Raw genomic sequence first — 22,131 nt, forward strand, 5'->3', positions numbered from 1 at the left:
TACGTCATTTGTTAATGAAGGAGCTCGTCTGTTCAGTGACGTCAACATCTTTAACGGCATTCTCATCATTGAGGAATTCTTATCAGGGTGTTTTTTAGGGTGAATTAAAGACTAAAGCTGTTTTAGGTTGACTTTTGTTCATCACGTGTGGTGTGCGATGGTCTCTTCCTGTCTCCAGGTGAATTTAGGTGACTGCATTCTATTTTTCACCCTGTGATTTATTCATTAGGGATTTTCTATATCATGTCCCAGAAGGCGATTGTATGCGAATCCACACTTAAGCGGTTACTTCTGCCTTTTCACACCAGAGCCACAGTGTTGAAAAATAAATGCACTTGTAGCACTGTCAGGCGATTTGATGAAAGCATCCACTAAATGACAGAGACGTTACTGAAAGTGGAAATTAATATTGGATGATCATTTAATGAAAACTGATTAAGCTCCACAGCATGAGAAGAAGATAGGGGAAAATAGAGCACATGCAGTGAAAGGAATTAAATACATAATACAGCACAAAAATCACAAGTCATCATAGAGGCCTTTTTAATAGCTCTACTATGCATCACTGGTGGTTCCCATTAAAATGTACCTGCAGGAAACATAAATCAACCACCACACACTTTGCTTTCCCAATAAAACCAAACAGAACAGAGTGTTTTCAGTGTCCGATATTTTAGGTTTGAATACTTTAAAAAAAAATAATGCTCCAAAGATGTGTTTGAAACCTATTTTATAGGAATAGTTTGACATTTTGGGAAATGAGACAGTTAAGTTAGAATATGCAGCCATCTATCTTAGCCTCGCACAAAAACAGAACTGTTGCTTTAAATTAATTTAACAAATATGTTGAATAATTGAATAGACAGTTTTATCTTCATATGATTTTCTTTACAGTTAATCACAAGATGTTAAAGACTCAACGTACCAAATCAGAACTTTCAACTCATCATAAACTAGGTTAACTACACTCAACAAAAATATAAACGCAACACTTTTGTTTTTGCTCCCATTTTTCATGAGATGGACTTAAAGATCTAAAATTCATTCCAGATACACAATATTACCATTTCTCTCAAACATTGTTCACAAATCAGTCTAAATGTGTGATAGTGAGCACTTCTGCTTTGCTGAGATAATCCATCCCACCTCACAGGTGTGCCACATCAAGATGCTGATCTGACATCATGATTAGTGCACAGGTGTACCTTATACTGCCCACAATAAAAGGCCACTCTGAAATGTGCAGTTTTGTCTCACAGCAAAATGCCACAGATGCCACAAGCATTGAGGGAGCGTGCAATTGGCATGCTGACAGCAGGAATGTCAACCAGATCTGTTGCTCGTGCATTGAATGTTCATTTCTCCACCATAAGCCGTCTCCAAAGGAGTTTCAGAGAATATGGCAGTACATCCAACCGGCCTCACACCCGCAGACCACGTGTAACCACACCAGCCCAGGACCTCCACATCCAGCAGGTTCACCTCCAAGATCGTCTGAGACCAGCCACTCAGACCCGCTGCTGAAACAATTGGTTTGCATAACCAAACAATTTCTGCACAAACTGTCAGAAACCGTCTCAGGGAAGCTCAACTGCATGCTCGTCGTCCTCATCGGGGTCTTGACCTGACTCCAGCTCGTCGCCGTAACAGACTTGAGTGGGCAAATGCTCACATTCGATGGCGTCTGGCACGTTGGAGAGGTGTTCTCTTCACGGATGAATCTCGGTTTACATTGTTCAGGGCAGATGGCAGACAGCGTGTGTGGCGTCGTGTGGGTGAGCGCTTTGCTGATGTCAATGTTGTGGATCGAGTGGCCCATGGTGGTGGTGGGGTTATGGTATGGGCAGGCATCTGTTATGGACGAAGAACACAGGTGCATTTTATTGATGGCATTTTGAATGCACAGAGATACCGTGATGAGATCCTGAGGCCCATTGTTGTGCCATACATCCATGAACATCACCTCATGTTTCAGCAAGATAATGCACGGCCCCATGTTGCAAGGATCTGTACACAATTCTTGGAAGCTGAAAATGTCCCAGTTCTTGCATGGCCATCATACTCACCGGACATGTCACCCATTGAGCATGTTTGGGATGTGCTTGACCGGCGTATACGACAGCGTGTACCAGTTCCCACTAATATCCAGCAACTTCGCACAGCCATTGAAGAGGAGTGGACCAACATTCCACAGGCCACAATTGACAATCTGATAAACTCTATGCGAAGAAGATGTGTTGCACTGCATGAGGCAAATGGTGGTCACACCTGATACTGACTGGTTCTGAGTCCCCAGACCCCCAATAAAGCAAAAAAATGCACATTTCAGGGTGGCCTTTTATTGTGGACAGTCTAAGGCACACCTGTGCACTAATCATGATGTCAGATCAGCATCTTGATGTGGCACACCTGTGAGGTGGGATGGATTATCTCAGCAAAGCAGAAGTGCTCACTATCACACATTTAGACTGATTTGTGAACAATGTTTGAGAGAAATGGTAATATTGTGTATCTGGAATGAATTTTAGATCTTTAAGTCCATCTCATGAAAAATGGGAGCAAAAACAAAAGTGTTGCGTTTATATTTTTGTTGAGTGTAGATATATACACCAGGTGAAGACAATGTAGTGTGAGACACCAGCTTTGGATCCTTTAATTCAATAAAACTAGTAATATTACTGTAAAAATGCCCACAATACAATTATCAGCATTACAGTATGTAGATTAAATATTGAAAGTAGAATTCAACGTAATTCAGAGTACAGAGGATGGTAGTTTTATGGATATGTATTATTATTTGGGCCTATATTTACATGCAGTTTTTTGTATTACATTATGGAACTTTGGGTAGTTTAATCCATAATAATCCATAATAGTTGGGGTACTTTATGTAACGTACATTACGAAATATACGTTATGCAATGTACGCCACATTGGCAAGGTATAGCTTTCCTAAGATCCACTGTAGATCCACTGTAGGCCCACTGGAGATCCACTGTAGATCCACTGTAGATCCACTGTAGATCCTCTGAGAGCACGTGTTGTAACTGCAGCCGTGAAATACATGACTTGAAGTGACTCTTCAAACTATGAAGCTCAACGTGACTCTTGTTAGTGTGTGGGAAAAACTTTTTTTTTTTAAACCCACATGACTTTCACCCAGTAGACTGGTGTTCATGTCCTGATGTGAAACCAAAAGTTAACTCTGCCATTATTCTGCCCCGTCGTCAAACGACTTGAAAGAGTGGTGGATTCCAAGTATAAAGTGGCACTAAATGGCAGTACTCAAGCAAAGTACCTTGATGTACTTCCTCTCCGCCACTGGTACACAGACTACCTTGACTCATCACGAGCCTCAACAGCTACAAAACGTCTAGACGTTTCCACTGTGAACTCAAAGGACTTCTAAGGACACAAAGCAAACACAGGGAGGAATTTAGGTATTTGCATTTGAAACAGGATTTCACCGAGCGGTCGGTATAATGCGCTCCAAATGTAGGAATAATTCAAAAGTGTTAAACTGTTTTTAAATTCAGATCCTCGTCTCTTTTTACTTTATTTCAGGCACAATGACAAAAACCTGAACAATTCACCCTCAATATGATCGTCGGTGAGAAATAAATCCAGCAATGACGAAATCCCGCTGACACTCAGTGAGCGAGAGAGAGAGACAGAGAGAGAGACAGAAAGAGAGGCAGTCTTTGGGCGCCACACGTTCTTAATTAACCTCTCTGGCCAGTCCTTCTAATGTGAGTCTAATGTGATCCACGGACCTCCATTACAGCTCTGAGAGGGCTATCAGTCAGGTTTCAGCTCCTTGCAGAGGAATGCGTCACTGCTGGTTCTGCAGCTCGTGTAAACCTGTCCACACAGGCGGCCGAGGGACGCTGTCCACTGCTGACTCGGCTCTCTGTCCAAAAACAAAGGAACAGGTGGAGAGAGACGCGGGGGAGGCAGCACCGCTGTGGAACACAAGATGCTGTAAAGGCCCCTACACACCGCCCAGACGTCCAACTGCCTTATCCGACCACTCTCCGCCCACTCTGTTGCCTCTCGTCTGACCCGTTCGGCAGAAAAGTTGCGTTGTACACACCGCTTCGACGTGCTTCCGACACCACAGCAGCGTGTACGTTCTGCACTTGCGCGAGATGCAATAAGCCTCCTTAAACAGCGGGTGGCGCTAGTCTCGTGCCAGTACTCCAAAACAGGAAAACAGGAAATGACGGAACGGAGTGCAGATAAAAACAATGCACACACAGTAATCGTTCGACTCGAGAAGACCTTTGTGGACTAAATACTTGGCATTTCTGGAAAGATGACTCTGGCTAGGGTGACACTCGCGTTGTGTGCTCTCGGGCTCATTATTTTACGAAGACGTCGTCTCAGTAGGGAACGAGTAATACGGAGTTTACCATCGTCACTTCCGCCCCGCCCACACACCGCCATTGGATACTCTGATTCGCTAGCACACCGCCAATCAGAGTATCCAATGGCTCAGACGTCCAACAGCCCACCTCCTCAGACTTCGCATGCTCAGTCTGATCAGACAACGTCCGCGCGGCTCCGAAAGCTTCCGACGCAGCTGTACACACCAAACATATGTGTTCCCGACCTCGTCCGAGCCTCTCCAAACGCTTCAGACGTCCAACGGTTGGGCCGGTGTGGTCCTGCCTTAATACGACGGGTTTTATCGTCCAGCAACACAAACATTTGATGAATGAGCAATGCATCATGGAGATGCAATGCAAACCTTAAATGCAAGCAGCAGCGTGTCCTGATAATGAAGGAGTTGATCGGAGGTTGTGGGGGTCAACCTAGTCTCATGGCAGGATGTGAAATAGTCACAAAATATTAGTTGCATGTACGAGGACACATTGTCTATTTTTGATCGTTGCTGAGCACTAAAGCAATTCCAGTAGAAAGTTATTCAGGATCCTTTTTTGTGATGGACACAACTTTGGGATGCACTTTAAAAAATAGATTTTTAATCTCAATGGGATGCATCCTGGTTAAATGGAGATATTCTTTTTTTGCATTGTTATTAAACATGTTGATTTTAAATCAAATAACCAATATTTTAGTTCATAGTCTTTGATCTGGTGCATCTTTCAATAAGACTTGTGGCGTGCAAGAACCTTTTAATTATTTTACCAAAAACCAGATGTTAAAAGGGAGTCATTAAATGTAATGTGGGATTTTGCAGAATTGTCAAACATCAACATTATTTTCTGATAAAGGGTAATAGAAGAGACTTTATTGGACTGATGAATATATAAGTGCACACAAGTGTGTCAGGAATGTATTTTATTAAAATCAATAACAGCCAGAAGGCTTGCAGACGGCCATTACAAACGCCACAGAGACACCTCACAATCTGTGTTGGTATAACCAGCAAGGACACACTATGCTTCACGGGAATAAGCAGCACGGTTAGCACACATCTTCAATCCCCTGTGCTAATTGTGTTAGGATGGTGGGACGTATTGGATTACAGCATTATTTCCCCAGAGGGATTTGTTGAGGGTGATTATGGTCAAGCTGTGATTAATAGCTACGAGGTGCAGATGAGTACAGTCGGATGTCTCCATATAATCTGAGTCCTCGAGGGATGCTGCTTTTAAAATGTTCTTTGAAGCAGTGAGAGCACATAATAAGCAAACTAGAAGGATGGAGAACTAGTTCTCTGATTTCTGGAAGGTATAGTCTGATAGCGTTTCTAGGTGTAATCAGCAGCAAAGGCTGAACGTCACTGTCATGTAATTCAGAATGAAAGCTGCAGCAGAGTACCAGCATCCCCGCTCTGACCCGGATGCTCGTCTCTCAGCGTTGAGAGTTGAAGTTGTAGCAGTGCAGGTAGCAGTCGGGGTAGTCCCAGTTGTGCTCATTTCAGTGGTTCTACCCTGATGCTTTATTGATTCATTAGTGACACTGATAGTCCGGAGAGAACGAGACAAAGAGAGAAAGAGCGGGAGCTATTGGACTGAGGCTACCTGCTCCAGAAGGCTGTCTAATTAGAAAGACGGAGCGAGAGACAGAGCATCACATAGACGGAGACTGCAGCCCTGTGAGAGGGCGAGGAGGGGAGAGCCCACTCCAGCGAGCGTGGGGGGCGGAGTGATATCCCCCCCTGCTGGGGGACGGGAACAACTGCAGGGGGATCGGATCAATAGCGCCACTCATCCTTGAAGGATAGGGCCGCCTGGCAGCAGCTCGCTTGTTTAACACAGACAAGCTCTCCAGACTGAAAAAGAGAGAGCCCCTTTAGAAATCCGCATCTCGATACTGCCTCTCGCCTCCATTTCAATCAGGACCGTCTGCAGCACGCCTTCACTGCCTCTGTGAAGCCCCCAGCACAGAATGCAAATCAGCATTTTCAGATGAAGAAAGGTTTTCATTCAAATTAATCATTTGTGAAGAATTGTGTAGTCACTTCTGTCAGATGCATCAAAAATAACTGGCCTGTATGAGAAACCCCGTCCAGGATCACAGAGAAAAGCACATTAAACCGTTTCATTGGGCCTCGGGGTAGGAAGCTACTAAAGCCTGACGACCATCCTCTTCCTCCTTCACCTCCACAACCCGAGGAAGGAAACAAGAGCGAGCCTCGGGATGCTGCATCCACTGCAGCCGGCTCTGTTTTCTGCACGCTCGGCCTTCTGGGGGGAAAAAGAGATGTAGCTACACTTGGAGAAGTGGCCTGAAGGACCTCTCCTGCGACTTCATGCAACATCCCGCTGTTTAGGAATGACAGCTCCTTATTCGGCAAAGCGACTTCCTGATTGATCGGCTATAATCAGCTGGTTAGCTGTGATTAGGTGTTTTTCGGTGGGAGGGCGGGGGTTGGGGGGACTCTACATGCTGGTTTGCACTAAGTGCCTTGATCTCGCAGGCTGTTCAGCAGCTTTGAGAACAAAGGCAGATAAGAGAGCGTGGGGATTAAACAGCGATCAGTGCTCTCCCCCGGCTGAACTCATCCTCCTGATTGACGGCCGGCTGTGAAGTGATGGGCAACACACTCAATGTTTCCTGATTAGGAGAAGAAGACTGGAAGCCCTCCATGTATGCAAGCATGGATTCTGCATATGCCTTCAATATAACTCACTGGAATATGGTAATCTGGCAATTACCATATTATGTGGATAATCTGGCAATTACCATATTAGCCCGCAGATCTTTATGTTAATATCCATATTTATGTGGTCACCTGTTGGCTGAAGAACGGCTTTGACCTCTTGCCCTTATAACATTGTTAAAAGCCACCGGATCAGTCAAGACATTCATTCTCATCAGTGTTCTTACAAGACTAAAGATGTGACCTCTTGACCAGCCTGGTCTCCAAATAAATCACATTCCCATTGAACAAAACTGCTTTTGACAATTATGTTTGGAGGTAAACATATGTATTTTCTGCATTTGTTTTTTAAGTATCAGAGTCCACATATGGAGGAGGTTGTGGTGGATGGACGGATAGATCTACTTATTTTAAGCCAAACCATGATTTTTCTTTTTTTACTATAATTTTGTTGCAATTTGTTTTCCGTTCAAATCTGCGACTGCAATAGAAGATACTTTATGTTTCTCTCTAAATGTGATTTAGAACAGACAGGGTTCTTTGAGTTCTTTTGCATGGGATGTTAGAGGTGCACTAATGGTGGATGAATCTGCCATGAAAGATAGTCCCTAACTTAAAAATCAACCATGTATTTGTGAGATGTTTTTAAAGATGAAAAGAGCAGAAGATAAATAATATCGTTTTGGTCGTTAGTCTATTCTGTTGTCAGTAACAAACAATGTCAGCAGGCGTATTCTTTAAATGAAATTGTATGCTTTATTTATTGTGAAATTAGAAACGCTGTAGTTCTGGTCAAGTGTTTCTGTGCAGCATCAGCATGAAAAGCATTCTATTATGTCCACCTGACACCAGGGGCTAAATTTAACCCTCGGTTAAGTTGAAGGGAACCCTTGCTGACCCGATGTAATGCGTGAAGCTAAGGGTGCCGTGGCTTCCCTGAAATGTTATTCAGATCAAATGCTGAATCTGAACAAGAGCGAGGAGAGGGAGGAAGGAGCGGCGCAGCAGATCATGTGGATAATCTTTCCAGGTCAGCGGCTTGATGAGCGAGAGACATTAACACACTATGCTTTAATGCAAGCGGGGACTCCGGCGGAAACAAGGGAGAGAGAGAAAAGCAGGGATGGATCAGTGGACAGACGATCAAAGACAACATTGTGTTTGAATGGCACGGACATCACCAACAAATACAAAATAACATAAGGAATCACTGAATCGCTGCCAGAAGTCACTTTTACTTTCACTAAGTTGACTTTGCCATGGCACCAAAATATTTGACTCGTTATTACAGATGCTACAAAGGCTAAGTGGCGAGGCAGTGTCCTGCCATATTTACAAGCCAGTCAACAAAGGAATGCTTTGTAAGAGTACCGTTACAGTGGACTTCACTGGATCACTGAGGACACATATTTCTGTCAGTTATCTCAGGTATGAAGTCAAATTCATGCTGGGATGCTAAATTCAACCACAAATAGACATTCGGATGGATCCTAGATATATTCTCACTGTGAAGTATAGACCATCACAGCTGATAGCAGGCCAACCCATCACAAATGACAAACCCTGACCAAAAACCTACATTCCCATACAACGATCCGGCACTCTCAATTACGTTGCCAGGGAAACGTTAATCTGGACCCAATGGTAGCAGTTTTAAACTATTTGAAACACGTGGTTAAAGAACAAAACAAAATGTGTTTGGGCAACAAAATGACTTCCGTCATGGTTTGGCTTAAAATGACTATGATATTGAAACAAAACCAAAACACAATGGCAGCACTTGGTTTACACAGGACACCAACAGCAGTCTCCTGGGTGAAAGTCCTGTGTTTTTTGACCCATCCACCACCACAGCCTCCTCCCTACATGGGCTTTCACAGACGCATTTAAAACTAATTTGTGATACGAGCGTGAACATAATCCACAACAAAATATGTTTCCTTAAAAATGCATAATTCATAATGCATACATTTCCTAAACATTGGATAAAGTCTGGACCCAAATATGTTTCATTTTGTTGACATATTGGAGTGAAATGTTTTTACTGAGGGAAGTTTGGATATGTCGTATATATGTATCACTCCATAAATCAGAAAAACCTGTCAACAGCCATTTCAAAAATCAGTTTTCACTACATTTTTAGTAATAAAATGTATGAATCAGGCTGTGAATGATATATCTACAAACCCTGCTGCACACACCTTCATAATATAGATAGGAATGAAAGGTTTGGTGGATGTGGGGGAAGTGTGACTGAAGTGGAGATTTCTGGCTCAGAGTCTGAGAAAAACGAATTTAAATAAAATTAACTTTAAAGATATGGATATGGATATTTAACTTTAACTTACACAGCTTTAAAATATACAGGTGCAAATAAAAAAATATAAAAATTAACAGCAAAATGTTTTCTTTCCAAAAGTCTGAAAGGAGAAATGTTATAGAATATAAATATACCAACATGTTTCCTTAAAAGAACATTAACATATATTACCATGAGCTCCAGCAAAAATCTTAGTTTTATATTATTAGACCATCTTCTATACTCAGATATTCCTCTCAGCTCCACATATGTTGATGCTGAAACATCCTCAGAAGCCTCAATTGGCCCTAATCGAGGAGCGATGCAGAGGGGGAAACGGGGTCGATGACGGTTTGAAATGAATCCACCAGAAAAATGGATCAGCAAAGGCAAATTCATAATATATTTCCTTCCCCGCTGCTCGGCTGGAATTGCTTGTGGGGGAATTCATAAAGCGGAACGCGCGGAGAGGAATTCCTCCTCCGGTCTGGTTCAGCAGAGACTGATGCTGGTGTTAGTTGGGCCTGACACCTTTCTAAATCGTGTTTTATGTAAATGCGGGTCTCTAAAACAAGTATCCAAGGGTAATATTTGCAGAGGAGGTGGCGGAGGAGAGCAGGCCTCACACAGTTTGCTCCCTGCTTCCTGCTAATCTGCTCGATTAATCACATCAGCAGAGGCTGAAGATATAAACGCTTCAATCGGGAGAGGAAAGCATGATGGATGAGCGAGCTAAGAGGTCCTCTTGCTCTCTTTCTCCTCTCCACTTTTCCATGTCTTCGCTTCCTTCCATCTCTTTCCCTCCCTCCATCACTCAGGCTTCTTTTTAGAGAGGATTTTTCTCAGCATGCCTTTCCATAACAGAAAACAAACACAGGACTTTCACCCAGGAGACAGCTGTTGTGAAACAAATTCAATTAAATGATGCAAACAAACGTCCTTATTTCAATCCAAACCATGATGTTTTAACCAAACCAATCCAAGTTGTTCGTTTTTTATTTTTCTTGTTCTTTTCCATCCTCTACTCCTTTCTTTATCTTTGCTTCGTACTTTCTTTTTCCGGTCTGAAATTCCAGCTTTGCTCACGTAGCTCTCCTTTATCTAAAGCAGCATTATGCAGAAACACCTGGTGCAAATGTAAGATAGTTCCTTCGGTTATTTTTATATATTTTCACACGACAAAGGGACAAGATGATAGTGAGTTTGCCTTGGAAGTATAAGCCCTGCATTTGAGTACTCTCCTATCAGCTGTGCCCATTCTGGCAAGAAGATGAATTGTGTGTCAGTGACGGGGCAGAGCCCACCCATGACCCCCTGTCACGAAGCTCTAGAGCCGAGTCCAAGGCTGCAGTCAGGATGGTAGAAATACTGAGGCCAGCTCCATCAGCACACATCCTTTTCAGGACGCATGAAGAAACCACTGCAACTTTCTGCAAATGTCCCGTTCACATTGGAAGAGTGCTCTGTTTTCTCCCCAGAGTAATTATTGATGGGAAAAGTCTTTATTTAATTAGATTGACTTGTTTTTTTAGTCTAGATGAAAGTAATGGCTTTTTAACCCTTTTAGATCACATCCTCCGGTCATATTGTGCATCTATTTAGCAATATATGGAAAACTATTTTTGAAATCAATTCTTAAGCTTAAATTTAATTCAACCAACATCCATCAACCAGGTTTTAGAGGTGCAATCAAATGCAAAGGATTTGATTTAAATCCCTCTTGTCCTGTTTCATTGAGGAATACTCACAGAAGCTAAAGATGATATACAGTATACATGTATATTGGTATCATCAATATATTAGTATTCTCCTTAAGTTTCAACCTATATTTTTTTTACTTATATTATGAAGTATTGTTCTTCAGGTCATCTGCCAACAAATAAAGAAATAAAAAGAGGAGATGAATTATGTGTCCTCAGTGGTAACAAACACTGGCCAATATACAGTATATACTAGTACTAGTAGTATTTGCAGACCTTCTCCCACCGGATGAAATCCCACTAAAACCTACTAACCTCTGGGAGAAAGTTAAAATCAGCATTCATTCCTGCGACAATGACTCAGCATTAGTCACAGGTATTTATCGTCTCCAGCTCCGATCGGCAGTGATGGAAACATGATGCTAATGTTATCTCCTGTTCCGGCGCGATGCTCTGTGACCCCTGTGGAATGGAATATATCATTAATAAAATCAACGGGGATTTAAACATTTTAGAATGAATCAACGTGCAAAACATACAATTAATATATCATTGACAGTCGTTTAACTAGTTCATCATCCAAACACTTGAATGATGACTAATATTATGTATGAATAATATTAGTCATCATAATCGAATAGGTAACGTAACGTTTTCTTGCACGTTTGTGACAGCAAAAAAGTACCATCTCGTCTACTGGCGATGGGAAAAGAGTGTTACCTATCTGCAGTGGGTTTGCTAGCGTTTACCTGCATGTGGTGGGAAATAGTGTATGTGTAAGCATTTACCTGTATGAACAGCTAGTGAACTCATTCTAACTGAAGACCCAACGTGAGGAGCCTGGTTTGTATTGGACATAAACAGTGATTCACCAATGTTTCACTGCCGTGCAGCTGTTGCTTTGTGTGACATCACTGAACGATATCGCAGCTGAAAACAGAACGAATGAGTGGAACGTTTGTTTTTCTCTTCAATGACCTGCGAGTTAATCACTGCAGAAATTATGCTCTGTGGAGGAAAAGGGCCGGAGGGTTCATGGATGCGGCGGGAGGCGAGGAGGAGAATGATGGAGAGGATGGAGGGAAGGAGGACAACAGCGAAAGAAAAAGAGGGGGAGAGGAATGAGCTGCATCCTAAAGCAAGGGCATAAATTGCCTCCCTTGTCCAACGCAAAGGGCAACGCTTAACAACCTGCAACTGTTTATCTCCTCTGTCCTTCCCTCCATCCTTCCATCCTTCCCTCCATCCATCCTTCCATTCCTCCATCCATCCATCCTTCCATCCATCCATCCTTCCCTCCATCCATCCATCCTTCCATCCTTCCCTCCATCCAGCCATCCTTCCATCCATCCTTCCATCCATCCATCCTTCCCTCCATCCATCCATCCTTCCATCCTTCCCTCCATCCAGCCATCCTTCCATCCATCCTTCCATCCATCAATCCATCCATCCATCCTTCCCTCCATCCATCCCTCCATCCCTCCCTCCATCCCTTCATCCATCCCTCCATCCTTCCATCCTTCCCTCCATCCAGCCATCCTTCCATCCATCAATCCATCCATCCATCCTTCCCTCCCTCCATCCATCCCTCCATTCATCCTTCCATCCATCCATCCATCCATCCATCCATCCATCCATCCTTCCCTCCATCCTTCCATCCATCCATCCCTCCATCCATCCATCCCTCCATCCATCCTTCCCTCCATCCATCCCTTCCTCCATCCATCCATTCATCCCTCCATCCTTCCATCCATCCATCCCTCCATCCATCCTTCCCTCCATCCATCCCTTCCTCCATCCATCCCTTCATTCATTCCTCCATCCCTCCATCCATCCCTCCATCCATCCCTTCCTCCATCCATCCATCCATCCCTCCATCCTTCCATCCTTCCCTCCATCCAGCCATCCTTCCATCCATCAATCCATCCCTCCATCCATCCCTCCATCCATCCCTTCCTCCATCCCTCCATCCATCCCTTCCTCCATCCATCCATCCATCCATCCCTCCATCCCTCCATCCTTCCATCCTTCCCTCCATCCAGCCATCCTTCCATCCATCAATCCATCCATCCATCCATCCCTCCATTCATCCTTCCATCCATCCATCCATCCATCCATCCTTCCCTCCATCCATCCCTTCCTCCATCCATCCATTCATCCCTCCATCCTTCCATCCATCCATCCCTCCATCCATCCTTCCCTCCATCCATCCCTTCCTCCATCCATCCCTTCATTCATTCCTCCATCCCTCCATCCATCCCTCCATCCATCCCTTCCTCCATCCATCCATCCCTTCCTCCATCCATCCATCCATTCATCCCTCCATCCATCCATGCTGCTCCATGCGTTAATGGACTACATTTCTAATTGGACTGTCCCGGGGTTTGGTTTCCATCAGGGGTCTCCTGACTGAAACAGTGTCAGGCTGCAGGGCTTCCTCCTTCGTCCTACCTCATTGTCCTCCTCCTCCTCCTCTTTCTTTCCCTCATTACATCTCCTCCTCCCTCCATCGCCCTCCTCATTGCGCCTCCTCCTCACGTCCCTCCGCCCTCCACATTAATCACATGGCAGCGAGAATAAAGCAGAGCATCTGTAATAGTTTAGCAGCGTCACTGAAGGACGGGCAGAGGTCGGCTAGCGTCGTGGCTAATGTGTGAGACACCCGGTATGTGAGTGTGTGTGTGTGTGTGTGTGTGTGTGTGTGTGTTAACAGTAATAGATGGCTTGGTGCGGATGCAAGGACAGAACGGGGACATGAGGCGCTATAAATGGATCGCTACCTGGTGGTCCAACACATGTACACGTATCTCACACACACACACACACACACACATGAATGTTATGTGGATGTTTTTAGGGGCATTTTATTGACAGATATTTGCCATTTCTGGTTTATTGACCATTGATTTGTGCCACTGCTGGATCCTAGCGGCTGTAGCAGCAGAGAGTCGAGCTCCTTTTTTACTGTCTGGTTGATTTGTTGTTGCTGCAGAGGTTTTGCGTCAGTCGTTAAGTTCTCCTGCTGCCAACACTTCCTCCCGCTTCAGGCTGCACTCCAGCTTGTTTTCCGATTACAAAATGCTCCTTCTTTTCTTTACCCAGAATGCACTGGAAAGATCCCCACCCGCTGATAGGCTTCCCCACAGTGACCCACAGGGAACACAAGTCTCATTCACGCATGAATCTTTTTGACATCATCTTTTTATCGAAACAATATGCGCCCGAACAAAGACGACTTCTAATCGTCGTCGAGGCTTTTTTGTCTGCTCATTTTTAATTTCACGGGTGTTGTTTTGACTCTGAAGGGCACTTTGGAGCGCCGCTTATTCTCACACAAACACACACCTTCAGTGTCTCTCAGCCCATCGCAGTGTTTGTGTCGGAGCCCCTGAAGCAGATAAGGAAGTCATCGTGTCTCCTGTAATGAAAAGGCAGGGTGACGGTGCAGATAGGGCTTTCAATATCTCGCCGCACTCGGGGCGGAAACGCCGAACCGCGCGGCGTAACCTTGGGATGCAGCGCATGCCAATCAATCCAATCCATTCAACCCCCCACCCCCCTCCCCCTCGGTCTCCATGACAGCTGAGATAAACACGCTGGCTGTCCAGCTTCGTCTGGTATTGATGACTTTTACAGAAGGCGAGACACGAGCTGTGTGATCAATGTTCAGCTCAGGATTTATGAAGTTTGCTCCGCGGTGCAAACGCATGCACGTTGAGTTACTTAGTGACTCTAAATCTAGATGTGATCATGAAGAGGATGAGGTAGAGATTGGATGGATTGGATATCAACCTTTTCCATTCCTCTTCTCAGCCATATAGAAAGTATCTACTTGCAATCATTCTCACGATACATTCAGACAACACAAGCCAGTCGTATAGTGAGTAGGGAGTGAATGGAGACGGAGCCTGAGATTAATCATTAAGATTGGTTTATTAAAGAAACACTGGTGTTCCTTTGATGAATACGTAAACCCTTAGATGACAGTGTGTGTGTTCAGTTTGTGAATCAGCTGCTCCTTGATGCTCATTGGTCGTCCTGTTACTAATGCTTTAGTTCTTCTTCCTCTCAGAGCCTGTTTTGGTGGCTCTTTGCACACATCACACGCCTGCCGTTATATAGTGTTGAGGGGACGTTAACTATGCTAATAGAAAACAATCAGTTAATATGATCGTGTGAGATTCATCTTTTCTGTGTGAGGCCCAACGCTTTTTATTACAAATACTCCAAATACTGACCAATCAGACACAAGTGACCATTGGAAAGCTGTGCTCTCTGAACCGCGGCGCCATAAATGGCATCATGTCGATGTTTATTGGTGGAGTGACACGCTGACAATGTCACGTTATAAAGCCAGATTGTTTTTTCTGAATGAAGACAGAAGAAGTGCCTAAATCAGGGTTGTGGCGATATCAGATTTTAATCATAACAATAATACATTTTATTTATAAGGGACTTTTAATTTGGTACAAATCGCAAAGTGCTAATTCTCCCAACACATTTATTGTGACCAAAAGAAGTTCAGTGACGGAAATGATCGAGACTTAAAAACAGACTCAACCTAAAATTCAGATGTAAATGTTATCAAATGACTTTCTTTCTTACTTTTCATCTTCACTTCATGTCATCTGTAATATTTGTGATTTCATGTCTGAATTAACTGAACTGAAATTGAACTGACTTCTGTTACACACACACACACTCACACACACACTCACACACACACTCACACTTACAAACACACACACCTCCAACAGTAACGTCTTTCTCTGGTTCCTAACAGCCTGAGTCTTGGCCTGTGTTGCAGGAGGATGAGACAGGCGAGGGGCGCTTCAGCTTCCCCGGCTACGGCATGGGCCCCGCCTGCCTGCAGGCCAAGGACGGCATGGCCATCAAGGGCAACAACAACAACGCCCCGGCCTCGGCCGCGCCCGAGAAGAGCATCGAAGAGATGAAGAAGCTGTTCATCGGCAGGGCCAAGCGCATCGACACGGTGTCCCGCGTGGCCTTCCCGCTCGTCTTCCTCATTTTTAACATTTTCTACTGGATCATTTACAAGATCATCCGCAGCGAGGACATCCACAAGCAGTAGTCGAGAGGCGGAGGAGGAGGAGGAGGAGGAGGAGGAGGGCGAGAACAGTGCGAAGATGAATGCAGAGAAACAAATAGAGAGAAGGAAACAGAGTGAGATGACTTCGATGGGAGATGTCATTGCCCCCCTTTTTCACGCCAACCTTTCCGTGTCCTCTTCCTTCATCCTCTTCCTCTGTTGGTCGAGGATAAGTTGCTTTTTGTGGCAGTCGCCTCCCTCACCTCCCCACCGCGACACCTTCGAGACAGTATTTGAGATATTTATTGCTTTCTTCTTCCCCTTTATTCTCTTTACCTCTGCCGCGCAAAAATCCCAACTCATTCTGGCTCTTTACACCTCCTGAATAATCCGGACCAGTGCAATAGCAATGCAGTAAAATGCATGATATATGAATGTGGCAATATATTAATGAAAAGATGAAAAATGAAAAAGCAAAAACGCAGACTTTTGCAGGCACACCCGACAAACTGTGTGGACGGACTGGAAGGAAAGAAGAGGATGAGAGAGTCTTGTGTTTGATTTAAGGCTTTTTCTTTCATGTGTGGAGACAGATATATAATTCTATATGAAAAAGTGATGTCGGGACGGGGTGGGGAAGAAGCATACAGCAGTGTAAGATATTCATATATTTATCATAAATGGTGGGGAAAAGAACTTTATTTGAAAGGCGGGCGTCTGGAAATGAAGGTGAAAGTGAAGGAGGGCGGACCGGTGCTTCCATGAATAAAGCGATGCAAGGATCACGCATTCTATATATCGAGATTTGCTTCAAACGTGTATTGCAGGCACTCCTCAACGCTTTTCCTCCCTACTCCCCCCCTCGCCCCCCCTCACCGCCGCCAACACCACGGAACCTTGAACTGCAGAGACACTCGAGGTTCGCTGCTGCCGCTGTCAATCGTACGACTGGACAAAAAAAGAGAAAAAAAAAGGAAAAAAAAGAAACATTCTGAGACACATTAATCTGTGGTACGTGTTCCTCTACCTGTCCTTGATTGATTTCATATTGCATTTGTTGTTTGCTTTTGGTTTTGTATCTTAAAATGACGTGCCAAGTTCAACATGTCGCTTGTGGCTGTGCAGCTTTTTTGTCGAGATGAAGGCGGGCGGTTCCACGTGGCATCGAGCGCCGTCTCCTCACGGGCTTCTTTGGGTTTTTCTTTTTTAATCCCCGAGGTATCGCTTTGTTTTGGTCGACTGTAGGGAATCGATCGCGGAGGGAAAGGCAGACCCTCGTTTCCTGCTCTCCTCGCCGTGTTCATCGGGACTGAACCACAGATATGTTTACATCTTATTAGTGCTTCCTTGCTTTGACCCCGCCTTAAAGTGACACCCCACCCTTCGCCAGCTGAGAGGACATATGTAGTAAATTATACAGATTATAGCACCTGTTATACCTTAATTAACTGTATTTCCATCTCATCCACACGCACCAGCTGTAGCCGCCGACGTCACCGTCATGTGCAGACATCATCCTGCACACAGAGGATAAACACGGGATTTGGTTTCGCCGTACTCACGTTGGACGGGATTTGATTATCCTGCAGGTCATTTGGTTTGATGGATTGTTCTCTTATACTTTGCGCCAGGCTTCTCTATGCAATGATCAGTATATGCAAGTATGAGTTGTCCTTCTGTTTCAGCAACGCCATCCATTTTCTGGCTCATTCATCCCACTGCCAACTGCTAAACAGTCTTTTAGTGAGAAAGTAAGAAAGGGATGGAGATGATAAAGTGATAAATCTCATCCTGTCCAGGGACTGTCACCCAATCCATGCAGATTATTACGTACGGACACTTGCTTTGTGGTTTAAAGAACCACTTTAGTAGGAAACACATTGATCCAATCGGAGCGTTTCAAGAGTGCAGAAGTTGAAGTGGATGAGTATTTTTCTGCAGAAATGGTTGTTTCATATCTGTCCTTGTTCATGATCCTACAAAAAAGTGCTTCTTTATTCCACAAACGGTGAGAGACTTTGTTGCAAAACAAGACACAACTTGAAATGAACAATTCATACTTAGATTCATTCACTTTTAAGATCTGTTGTGTTCTTATTTGACCTTTTTGCCCTATTTTTTGTTTGAAAAGTGTTCGGCTCCTCCCCATAATATACATCTTCTCATCTTATTTATTGAAAAAAAAATTAATAATTCTATTTTCCATAATGTTGGAAAATAGAATTGCTTTTATTGTGAAGTTAAAAATGTTCCACACTTTTATTGTGTGGAGTTCCTGTCCTACGCTGATGAAAACATATAAATAAAAGTGCAGTTTTACTTTGTCTTGTCAGGGAAAAGGTGGTTCAGTATCAGTCAAAACCTGAAATGTCTCCTTGTCCCCGTGTTTCAGCCCCAGAACAACGTTTTCTTTTCATCATCGTGTTAAACGTATCATCGCCGGTTGCTGCTGTTGTGGAGCAAATGTTCAAGATGTGTTCAGTTTGTCTTTTTAATATGGTTACTGTATACAGGATTGGGGTTTGCCAGATTAACTTCATATATATTAATACAAATATTATATATATAGGCATATTTTGATATGAAACCTTTATGCATTTTCCCTCGACATTCTTCTATTTCTTTATTTTTTTAAAGAAAGACCGATAAATTCAGATTCAGAGCAGACAAAGCAGATTTATTTTATTTGATAAGTCACCAATCTGTCCGTGAATCCAGATACCATTCATACTTATTCATACAGTTTCTACATTTTTGGATTAAAACCGACACACGGAAACTTTTTTGAATCTGGTGATACAGAATAACTCATAAATTTAATACAACAAGTGTGTAAGACTGATCCGAAGGGCTACGCCACGCACATACATCCTTCTGTATCTTCTGTCCTTTAACTTTAAAGTGGAAGTGCCATAGAATAATAATGCAGTGAATATGCATTTAATTCAGTAACTCATTCCCAGACACAGCGATGTTTTCAAGGCCACGATCACCAAGGATGATTTATGTTTATGGTGTCATGATGTCTGTTACTAAATGCAGCGGGCCTTGTGTGAACCATCAGACATAGATGATGTTAGCATGGAGGATGAAAGACGGGGTTGTTGTTGATTTGATTTAAAACTTGAATGTGAACAGTATTAGCTTTTACAGCATCTGTCCCCAAACTCATTTGATTTGTCCGAAAGCAACTCTGGATGGGAGTTGTATGCAGCTTAATGGACTCCAAATCAAAAAAACTGTGAATTGACTTTATCAAAGTCAACTCTTTGGCTTACATATGTAGCTAAAAGTAGGACGGCCAGGGCGTATTTAACTTGTCTGACAGGAAATCTGTGTGCAACACGCAAATAGTATTTCTTTGTATTTCACCTTCCAAGACCCTACGAAGTCCCAAAAATGGATTTTTCTTTCTTGTTAAACATTGACTGATTAAAAAAAGAATTCCAAACTTTAGCGGCTCCTTAAAAAACCAAAGCAAACCAAAAAAAAAAAAAAAAAAAAATGTTTTAAGAGGCCAACGAGTTTGAGATCGAGGCAGCCAAATAAAAAGCCTCCTGAACAAGAAATGAATACAGATTGTGTTGACTTTGGGATCTGTGATCACGGCCTCAACCCGACTGGGAAACGTGAGCGGGCTCAGTCTAAACGAGGATGATTCATGTTTTCCTTGCGTGCCATAACAACACAACTGCATCTGGAATAAGTCAGAAGCACTTCTGTCCATCAGCAGTCGTCCATGTTCTCCAGCTCACACATATCTTCTCGTGCCATATGGGGGTTGAATATGCAACGAAAAAAAACGAGGACCTTCGAGTGGAACAGTATCTTGTATTCATTCAACTACCATTTTACATGATTCATACTCTTTTCCTCAGGCGTGGTGGTTGTGTGTATCATAGTCATTTTAGAGCTTTGTCATAGGCCTCACACCATTGTATTAAACATTGTTATACTGTGCGGGTTGGGGGAGGGAGGGGTTCATAGCGTGAGATAGATATGGGGTTTATATTGCGTCATGACGCGACGTGATGCATTCGGACTGAACAAAGAAAGACGTGTTTTCGGGCGTTTATAAATCCTTAGGTTCTGAACTGGATTTTAAAGTAGCATGGTTTGATTTGTCGATGATTAATGATACTATTGTTTTTTGAGGTTTTGTTTGATTCTCTTGTATTTAATTGTATGTATTGTACAATCTGATGCCCTGAGGGAGGAGGAAAAATACAGTGACTACTGAACTGCTGTGAACTAAAGGAAACATTGTTCTTATTATTGATTATTCTATTTGTTTATTTCCTTTGCACAAGTTGGAATGGCCTTAATTTTGCTTTAGTTGCTTCTATTGTGTATTGGCACAAAGTGCACCCGTTTAATTTGCAAAAATGAACGATTGCTCATTATGATGCTTATAATCGGAGAGTGCACATCAAAGCAGGATGACAAAAAAAGAAAAGTTCAGCAAATCCTTTTTATTTTTCATTAATCTGAGAAACAATATTTTGCATGAATATAAATAAAATGGCAGATATTTTGGCTTGTACAAAAAAATGTGAAGCAATTTGAAGAGAAAAAAAAGAATGTACCGTTTCTGCTGTATCTGTATATATCTAAATATTTATTGAAATATGTCATACTACTAATTCTATTAACGATTAAAGGTTTTCTGAACAAAAATCTCTTTACCTGTTTTTGAACATTGTCAAGGTTGTTGAAGTTGGATCTTCTGCTTTCTGTTACTCGACTCAAGGATCTGTGTAATCATTAAAGAAAAGTATTAAAAATTGCAAATACATCCTCGCTGTCGGGTGTCTTTATTATCTGACATCCGTGTGACAGACATACTTCTCTCAACAGATGTGCAAGCTTCATTTGGAATTGTTTGATTGACTTCTGTTTTTCTCTTGAAGGATCTTGGATCATACATGCACATCATTTTCCTTCTACATCAGCAGAAAGTATTTTCCTGCCACAGCATTATTATCTAGTGATTTGATTTTTGAAAGTTGATTAGGATCCTTTTTCATGGTGGACACACAAATTCCAATTCTTGCGCGTGCCTCAGAGCGAGGACTTACTCAAAACACATCCATTATTACAAGCCTGTATGCCAGCACATAAGCACATATCACATCCAACCTCCACACGCATCAAAATCAAAACATGCCAGTCTGGTTACAAGGAATCAAGTCCGCATTAAGACGTTTAAGACATAGCGCCCCCACGCTTCAATGGTGAGGACAAGAATTGCATGCAGGCCGGTATCTTTATTAAAGTGATGGTTCAGAGTGAAATGCATCCTAGGTTATTTCCACCATGACATCCAGCCAAATACCCCCTCAGAAGCATTTTTAGTGATGGTCAGCATTGGTCTAGATAGCCGCTATCAGCCGAATGTAGTACTAGCGCTATAGTACATAGAGTATATCTCGTAAATTACCCCACTAATAATGCATGGAATGTTACCAAACTTCTCCAGTAGTACACATAGAGTCTGTACTCACAAAACGAGGCATTTGAAAGTTTGTAAGTACACCAGGAGTTTATTTAAAAGAACACTTGCCTGATAGCTTCTATCCTCGGCTGCTACGCTACCGCAGCGTAGACGCCACTTCCGTGTTTACCTAGCCGATGCTGTGACGCGAGTTTCACGCGAGAGTATGAAAAGGTTTCGCTGAGTTTTTATAAATGCTTGTATTATCAGGTCAACACATTTTTATAAATGCTTGTATTATCAGGTCAACACATTTTTATAAATGCTTGTATTAACAGGTTAACAAGTGTTGACAAGTGTTGACCTGATAATACAAGCATTTATTAAAATTCAGTGAAACTTTTTCATACTCTCGCGTGATCCTCGCGTCACGGCATTGGCTGGGTAAACACGGAAGTAGCGTCTACGCTGCGGTAGCGTTAGTTAGCGTTAGTAGCCGAGGATAGAAGATATCAGGCAAGTGTTCATTTAAATAAACTCCTGATGTACTTACAAACTTTCAAGGGGGTATTTGGC

At 43.0% G+C, this 22,131-nt stretch overlaps 1 protein-coding gene across 4 annotated transcripts in view; it reads left to right on the forward strand.

The window, feature by feature from the left end:
• glra1 (glycine receptor, alpha 1) overlaps positions 1-20,903 on the forward strand; it is a 119,396-nt gene extending 98,493 nt beyond the window's left edge. For 2 of the 4 annotated variants that reach the window (XM_084009747.1, XM_084009749.1), the window contains one exon: positions 15,855-20,903. In XM_084009747.1, the coding sequence (XP_083865873.1) occupies positions 15,855-16,163 (309 nt within the window). In that variant the 3' untranslated portion in view covers positions 16,164-20,903. The remainder of the gene's footprint in view (positions 1-15,854) is intronic. The other 2 variants (XM_084009748.1, XM_084009750.1) reach the window with 1 other exon arrangement.
• The last annotated feature ends 1,228 nt before the right edge of the window (positions 20,904-22,131 follow it).

The sequence above is a fragment of the Eutrigla gurnardus genome (assembly GCF_963514095.1).
Source record: "Eutrigla gurnardus genome assembly, chromosome: 5".
Classification (NCBI taxonomy): Eukaryota; Metazoa; Chordata; class Actinopteri; order Perciformes; family Triglidae; genus Eutrigla; species Eutrigla gurnardus.